Genomic DNA, 8,170 nt, shown 5'->3' with positions numbered 1-8,170 from the left:
TTTCTACCAGTTGGTGTGTGGCCATCTGTTGGGTGCAATGTTTACATGTACAGATATGATTGGCTGGTTGTCTCCCCATTTTTTTCTTTGTCTCTTGATCTCTTCTTCTCTCCTTCCCTCCCTTCTGTGTCTCTGCTCTCACTTCATTGCAGCTGTTTTTGCAGAGCATTGATAGAAGTGCCTCCATCAATAGCCAAAGCTTGCTTGTGCCCTTGGGCACAGCCCTAAGACAAATGGGTGATGCATAAACTGCACCAGTCTAGGAGTAGTCCCAGGAGACGCCGTGACTCAGAGTCAACCCTTGGAGGCATCATTTCCTCCTGTTCTGTCTCTGATGGGATTAAGCTCTGTTTGTTCCCTGCCTCTTCTGCATACTCCCTTCTTTGGTTCCCGGGAATAAGCTGACATGCAGGGAGAGAAGAGCGCTCTGATTTCGCTACATAGGTGTGAACTAGCCAACAGCCATGATTACATTGTCATGAAAAGATTCTTGTGGGTCACTGGGAGTTACATCATGCCCCATTTCCCTTCCTGTACTGAAGAGAAAGAAAAAAAATGCGAATACATTGTCCTTTTCCCAAGATAGGAACCCATAGGTATGGGTAAGGCAAAGAGGACACAGGACAAGTGCATCTGAGGCTAAACAGGCTAGACTCCATGCTTGATTACCACTCATTTATGCCAGTATCAACCAGGAATAACTCAAGCAGAGTTACAGTGCTGTAAATACCAAGGTGATGGGCTGAGATTCAAGCCTGATACCCACGTGGCTGAAGGAAGCCGAGGAGGTGAGAGTTGTTTCTGTAAACTGGCAATCCTGATCTAAAATCAGAAGTAGAGCAGCATGCAAAGACGGGGAGTCAGAGCTGAACAGCAGAGATGGAGCAGCGCTGCAAAGTTGGGATTTGGTTCTGTGTCCAAAATTGCCCAAAACTCTGGGCTGGTTCAAAGTCTGGGTTTTGTGCATTTTAATCTGTGCCACTTTTAGAGATGGGAATGGCTGTAGAAATTAGGTGCGGAACAAAATTTACCTCGAGTCTGAAACTGTTCCAGCTTTGTGGGGGGGTGGTGGTGGTGGGTTGGTTCACCGTCATGTAAATTAATGGGTGACAAGCAGTCATTCAGAGTCATGTTCCTGACAGATTTGTGGTCTAAGGGTTTTGCTAAGTGCCCAGGGGGAAACCTGCATGAAGTGCAGAGACTGGATGGACTAAGTGCACTTTCCACTGTTGGTGACGGCGTTCTCTAACGAGGTGGGAGGGGTAAGCATTTTCCTTTTCCTCCTCTACGGGAACAAGCTGGGATGCTGAGGAGCTGGATGTCCTATGCCCAGCAGCGAGTGTCCAGCCCCAGGAGACTAGATCTGCACCGCATGTTTCCAAGGAAGGCTCGTTGGCTGAGCCACATACTGGGCCACAGCTGGAGCAACATGTCCCTTCGTGGGATCGTCTCCTTCTCAAAGCACACACCGAGTCCTCTTCGCTTCACGTATCAGGCACTGAACTTTTCCATACTGTGCACATCACCTGTGTGCCAACAAGGCATTTGCAAGAAACCATCAGCAGTTCTCTCTCTTTTTCTCCCTCTCCTTCTCCCTCCCTCCTTCTCTACAGGTGTCACTGAATCCTATGTCAAAACTGGCAGAAGCTACTATGCTAAAAACTTCACGCGAAGACCCTGCCTGCTCTACAGCTCTATTACATATTTGTAGACTTCTCTGGTTCCAGGGAAAATCAAAGGAGTATTTGCATTATTTTTTAAAAAAATCATTAATTTATCTGCTTTTATTTCTTTTGCTGCTGTTGTTGTTGCTCATATTATACACGGAGTCTGGCCATTTGGGTATGTAGATTGATCTTAGAAAGCTTAGTGCTGCTGTCCAACACAGCCTCTGCCTGGCTGAGGGAAAGGGAAATACTTAGGAAGATGCAAGTCTTTCAAAGGACACTTAATCACACAAGTCACTTCAGGTGGGTGAGAGCAGAGCAAATCCATGCTTTTGCTGATGCTCTTCTTTCCAGCTCTGTGTTGTCAGCTGGCTGAAAAACCGCTGTCTCCTACAGGAGGCATCATTGGGGCGTAACTTGTGTGACTGCCAGATGTACCTCAGGATAGCCCAGAAGTCATTAGACCTATTCTATCCAACCAGTTTTAGCCATTTTTTAAGTTTTTATTCTTTTAATATCAAAAAAGGAGACTTCTCTCATGTCTGCAACCTCAGAGGAAGTAGGCTCGAATCCATTTCTCCACTCGGAGCCCAGCAAAGGGTTTTGCCTGCTTTATTTGCACGTGTGGACGTCGTAGACTCGTATGCACTCCTGGCAGCGGACATAGCAGCACCAGTGGAAGATACAGTGACACTTCTCTTTCCGTTTCTCAGTCCTTGTGTTGTGCCCACGGCCGCAGCACAAAAGGTCGCAACCATCAATCCCATGGGAAGTGACATTACAGATCCTGTCACGGGTCCCAAAGGAACCTGTCTCAGGGTTTGGCTCACAAAAGTTTGGTGAGTTCTCGTAGTAAACCAGGTCCTTCTCAGTTGGAGCCTTGAAGAAGTTGTATTTGGGCCTGAGGGTCTCGACCCAGCCACGGGATTCTCGATGTTTTTCCACCACCATTTCAGAAGCGCTATCGTACTTGTCCTTGAGGTAGTCACCGATGACCCTGAAGTCTGGCTGAGACCACCAGCAGGTCTTCACTTCGCAGCTGCCTGAGAGGCCGTGACATTTGCACTTAAGATGCATGAGTTCAATAATAGACTGAAAAAGAGGAGAGGAAAGGCAAAGAAGAAGGAAGACATTAGCCTGTGATCAAAACACATTGCATTCTGCTATTTAGCCAGGATTTCCTAAAGTATTGCAGTGTTTTCATAGAAGTATTTACACACTTTTGAACAAAAATCACCTTATCCTCCAGTTAATGCCCTGCACGAATGCTGGATCTGAGGCAGATAAAACCTCTGCAACTTTATTGTTTTCAGTGACTCTCTCTGATTCCCACCCCAACTTTAAGCATCTACCATGTGCTTTCACTAAGGGCTGAAGTGATTTCCGTGCATACCAACTTCTATCTTATCAATGTTCATGGGTGAATATTGCAGGCCTCTCACCCAGGAGCAAAATTTGGACACATCTAGGCAGAGAAGCGAAGAACACAGAAATCTTCTAAAACAATGCTTTCGTAAATGAAATATACAGCTATCCCATTAGAAATTAAAGAAATATGAAACATCCTAACAATCTAGTCCAGAATTCCATCTTTTATGTATGTTTTCATTAAGCAAATAAGATTATAGCCTTGCTTGTGGCTATGTTCAGAAACCTGAAAAGCAATGTATTTTTATTTTTAAGCCAGACTTCTGATTTTTCTAAAACCATTTCAAAGAAAAATATTAGGAGTCCAACTTTTGATTTTGAAAGGCTTAGACTTCCACATAAAACACTGTCCCGGAATAAATGGAAAGGTGATTATTGATCCCAGAAATTAGCTATTCGCTTTTACCTCTTATGAAATTAGTCTAAAGGTTTTTAGAGGTGCTGCCCTCCAGTATACTGAGGTGGGAGACAACCTTATGCAACTTGATAATCTGCATTTTCAGACTGATCAGCAAATTTCCGGGTACATGAACAGACTAGTGCCAGCCTGAGTCCAAAAGATTTGCCATGAATCAGCACCTTGGTGTTCACCAGGTGCTTTCCTGTGTTATTTACGGAGTATCACCCGCCGCAAAGCAGGTTGTAATTAGCGATGAGAGAGAACCACAAAATGTTTGGTTCATATAATCATGCTGAACTTAATCAAAGCTTCTGGCGTAGTGGTAGGGTTGGAGTTCATATGGGAACTAATATGAAACATTGCCTATGGCTCAGGTTTAGTTGGAAACACTTGGGTATGGAGGCCTGGAAAATCTACCCCATGAGTGCTGGCACAGTGAGAATGGAAAACACTAGTGCTTTATAAAACTAGGATTTCAGATAATGGTGTGACATCTGCTGTCTAATCTTTGACATCTGTAAAATGTCCAAAAATAACTCACTGTCAAGTAACAAGACTTACAGTAAAAAGACCTCTGCAGGCCTGTGACCACAGGGATATTTGCTCACAACACAACTCTTCCGAGGACTCTCACTTTAAGGCAAATCCCTCCTTTCCACTCTACCCAGCTTCTCCACAGTCCTATTTGTCTCATTATCTATCTCAGCAACTGCCACCAGCAATTCACGATACTGTGGGGTACCTGGGATAATTTGGGCCAGTGCTGGAGGAAACCACATTATTGCTTGTAGTCATCTATATTGCAGCCAATTTTTGTTTCTGCTGGTAATTAATTTTGAAAGGCTGTATTCTCTGTTTCAGACCAGTTCTCCTGTGGTATGAGGTGGGATAACTCCACCAGGGTTTGATGGTGTCTGCCTGAGGAGCTGACACCAAAATCCTAGCCTGCCTGAGGACAGCTGTTTCCCAGCACAGAGCAACTGTGGTGGCTTTGCTCTAGCTCACTGCACAGTCATATGTCCTCCTAGACACGTGTAAGGCTGAGGGAACAAGACCATATTAATCTCTTCTGATTACAGTGAGGTATCTTTCTTCTGCTGAGGGACAAGCTATCTCAAATTTACTACATGACAAAAAATTCTGTTATCTCAGAGAAACTACAGTACGGTCTCCATTAGCAAGAGCTTTGTGCTTCAGTTTCACAAATTGCTTCCCACAGATTACATTCTTCTGGCATTTATGGGCTATTCTTGAGATGAGAAAAAGAATGTCCTCTTACTGGGATTGTTCCACCTTATGGAAAATATTCACTGTGTACAAGGCAGTCACTGTGATGAGGGCAAGATTTTGTGCTTTCTGTTCCCTTATACATTTTGCTCCATGACTGTTTGAAGCGAAAACACATTAACTAGCTTTGAGGCACGGTCCAAGTTTAATCAGGAGGTACCAGAGTCACATTCCCTCTTATTTTCTTTAAATATTCCATGGGAAATAAAACAGTGTTGAGAAGAAGGGTGGTGGGAAATGCTCTCCTGCTCTTCCCCACCCTCAAGCCTACAGAGCAGAGTGGTGATCCCAGGGGAATGGACAGCTGCACTTAAACTAGGATTCAGTTGCCCAAACACACACATCTAATGCTATTTGTGAGCTCTGGGGGCTGTCTAAGGCATCAGTCCCAAGATGGCAGAGAACCTGCAGTAGACACACAGTCTTTCTCAGTAGCAGCCCAAGGACAGGCTGGATACTTCAGGATATCTCAGTTTATACTAAAATGCATTTGCTTAAGCAGCTGAATCCTCCCCATAAACCCTGGTCCACCTCTTTTAACTTCAGATGTCTACAGTACAGACGTCTCTGGCTGTAGAGCTCACCTTCCTCCTACAGCCAATGGAGGGGAACAGGCACAGCTAGGGCATCATTTACTGAGCTATTTCTAATGTCTCCTTCAAGCTGGGATGAAATCCCATCCTAGACCTGTCTGTCTTGATCCATTCTCTATAAAAGATGTCTGGACAACTGACTCCAAGGCAGACATTTGCATCTGGGTGGGTGAATTGACTTATAGCTTTCATAGATCAGGTACATCGATCGCCTCCCTGACAAGAACTATCATAGGGCAGGTATCATCTTTTCACGATGTAAAACTGCTCAGATTTATGTTTGGTTATTCCCCTCAGTTCCCTCCCACTGTTCTTTATGACATGTAAGAAAATATTAAAGGGAGATTAAGAAAGGTGAAACTAAATGTCCTTACGGTCCTTCCAGCTTCGTTGTTGTGCCTGTTCATGGCTGACCGAGCGTCTGGTCTGTTCTCTCGGGCATCCGCAAACTCCCGAGACACCATGCTCCCAAACTCCACGTCCTCGCTGCAGCCCCCCCATTTCCAGCCTTCCCCAGGAGAGCCCTTGTGGCGGGTGTCACAGCCGCAGATGGTGGCCGAGCCCTCAGCGCAGGATCTGGTCACCGCAAAAGCCACTCCAGCAGAGGCAATGGCATGGACAAAGGCTGATTCCCTGGTAGCTGTGAAAGAGAGAAATCAATGAATAGTGGCCGGTGAAGGGACCACACACGCCTTTGATCAGCCCTGTGAACACCTTCTCTTGAGGGCATGGCAGAAGGCCAGGAAACTCTCCTCTTCCCTGTGGTCTGGCTTGGACCTCCTCCAAAAACATTTTTGTATACTAGGAAATAAGCTCCTGTGTAGACAGGACCAGGCTTGATTCAAGGCTACTGAGGTCAGCCAAGAAGTTTTGACTAAGGTCATCCTAAGGTCTTAGGATAGGACCATGGCAAAACCAAAAGCAGGGCAAACCTGAGTTTCAGGGGGCATATAGAATGTACTATATGGTACTTTGTAGGCAATGCCCCACATAGCCATACCGTGAGCTGCAGTCTTGGCTTCAGATGCACACAATTTGGGCTACGTTCCCATAACATGGAAAACACAGCCTCCACCCTTAGTGGTGGGACCAAGACCAGGTAAAACACCTCCTCCTCCTTGACTGGGAGAGCTGCTGAGGGCTGGAAGGTAGGAAAATGCCAGGATGGCCAGATACTCCCCAGTCCTCACTGTGTAATCTAAACATCATCCCCACCCTCCATCCTGAGGCCACCTTCTTTTTCCTAGGCTGTCTAGCTTACTTAGAGACAGTGTTCAATATATGGCATCTTGCATCTATCCAAAGTTTTGCTCACTTTCCCCTGCCAAGGGGACTGGAAATGAGCTTTCCTTTTCTGCCCATTGCCTCAGGAAGGTGGGTAGGATCAGCCAAAGATGTTATGGTCAGTGACTGAGGAGCCTTGGTCTTTGTCTTCATAAGAGACTCTAAGAGTCTCTTAGTGTCTTCCTTCACAGCCTTTCACCCTAGCTGGAGCTGGGTGGGAAAGGGCAACTCAGCATTAGCCTGCCTTTCCTGGATGCCAGTGCTTTTTCTACACTGTGCCACAATCAAAACCAAACATTTGAAACTGCTTTGTAAATATCAGGTTTTATTCTCCCCCCCACCCCCCACCCCACCCAGTTTTGGTCTCATTATGTTTCTTCACTCACTAGAAATGACCCTGGAGTTCAACACCACACCTCAGAAAACACCACTGCAACGTTTTTTGGCTTCAGCAAAATGGCATTTTTATCATGAACAGGGCTCTTCTCAAACCCTTGAGGCAATTCTAAGAAGACAAAATGATTCTGATAACTGGCCTCCCTTAACCTCCTGTACCATTCCCACACAAGCTCACCTCGTGCCTACAGACCAGTTAGCCAAGAAAGTATGTTGTCTCTGACACCTTTCAGATGATTAGGCTAGGACAGTGTTGCAATATGAATGGATCCATAAAAGCAGAAGGTCAGGGTTTCAGTTGATGCAGCTTCACCAGCTTCTACTGCGCTTTGCATCAGCTGACGAAGTACCTACTCAAAACCACTCAAACCTTCTCTGCACCATATTTTGCTGATCTGAGCTTTCCCTGGGGATTTTGGCTTAATCTTTACCTTCTAGATGCTTCCAGGCTTTACTAACGCAAAGAGAGTTTAATATGCCAAGCCAAAAAACCAACATGTTCTCGGGGAGAAATCAAAACTGCATGCTTGCAGAGCAGTCCCGGCTGGATTGAAGGCTTAAGCAAGAACTTGTGCAGCACTGCTCCACTTTGGGAAGACTACCAAATACAACAATATGCAAATCAAATAATGTGCATGAACTTACAAGCCGAAGGTATGAGCAATGTCCTGGAACATGTTGTCAATATGCATCGTGAGGTTAGTAAGTCACTGAGGGCTAGGACCAAAAAAGGAAAATGCAGGAACCCTCAGTTCCACAATATGATTTTGAAAAACCCTTGTTCAGCATCTGTCCAGCCTGGAGAACCCCAATTTCCTGCAAATGGTGGCCATGCAGTTCCTGAGCTGCATGAAAGCTCAGCTTTTGAGTATGAACAGATAAGTCCAGTTCTAACAGAACTGTGGACTTGGCATCTTGCACTTGCCTAAGCCCAGGCGGGATCCAGAAACCAAATATTGGGTGTGGGGAGCTTCGTATGATGTCTCCAAGGACACTGATGACCAGCCCTGGGCTCTGTGAAAGGCAAAGGCTTCTCTTAGAAGTCAGTCAGATCAGCTGGTGGGATGAACGTCATTACCTTCTTGTAGGGAGGTAGAGGGTACAGTGCTTGTCCA

General features: G+C 45.7%; 1 protein-coding gene across 1 annotated transcript in view; it reads right to left on the bottom strand.

Moving 5' to 3' along the window:
* Positions 1 to 2,279: 2,279 nt before the first annotated feature.
* The window catches only part of WNT3A (Wnt family member 3A), an 87,183-nt gene continuing 81,292 nt past the window's right edge, over positions 2,280 to 8,170 (bottom strand). Inside the window, exons 3-4 of the mRNA XM_075705131.1 lie at positions 5,750 to 6,015; positions 2,280 to 2,759 (exon numbers count right to left, since the gene is read on the bottom strand). Of these exons, the coding sequence (XP_075561246.1) occupies positions 2,280 to 2,759; positions 5,750 to 6,015 (746 nt within the window). The remainder of the gene's footprint in view (positions 2,760 to 5,749; positions 6,016 to 8,170) is intronic.

This window comes from Pelecanus crispus, chromosome 2 (genome assembly GCF_030463565.1).
Source record: "Pelecanus crispus isolate bPelCri1 chromosome 2, bPelCri1.pri, whole genome shotgun sequence".
In the NCBI taxonomy this organism is placed as follows: domain Eukaryota; kingdom Metazoa; phylum Chordata; class Aves; order Pelecaniformes; family Pelecanidae; genus Pelecanus; species Pelecanus crispus.
Note: the sequence above shows the minus strand (reverse complement) of the source record. Positions and strands in the feature narration are given on the sequence as shown.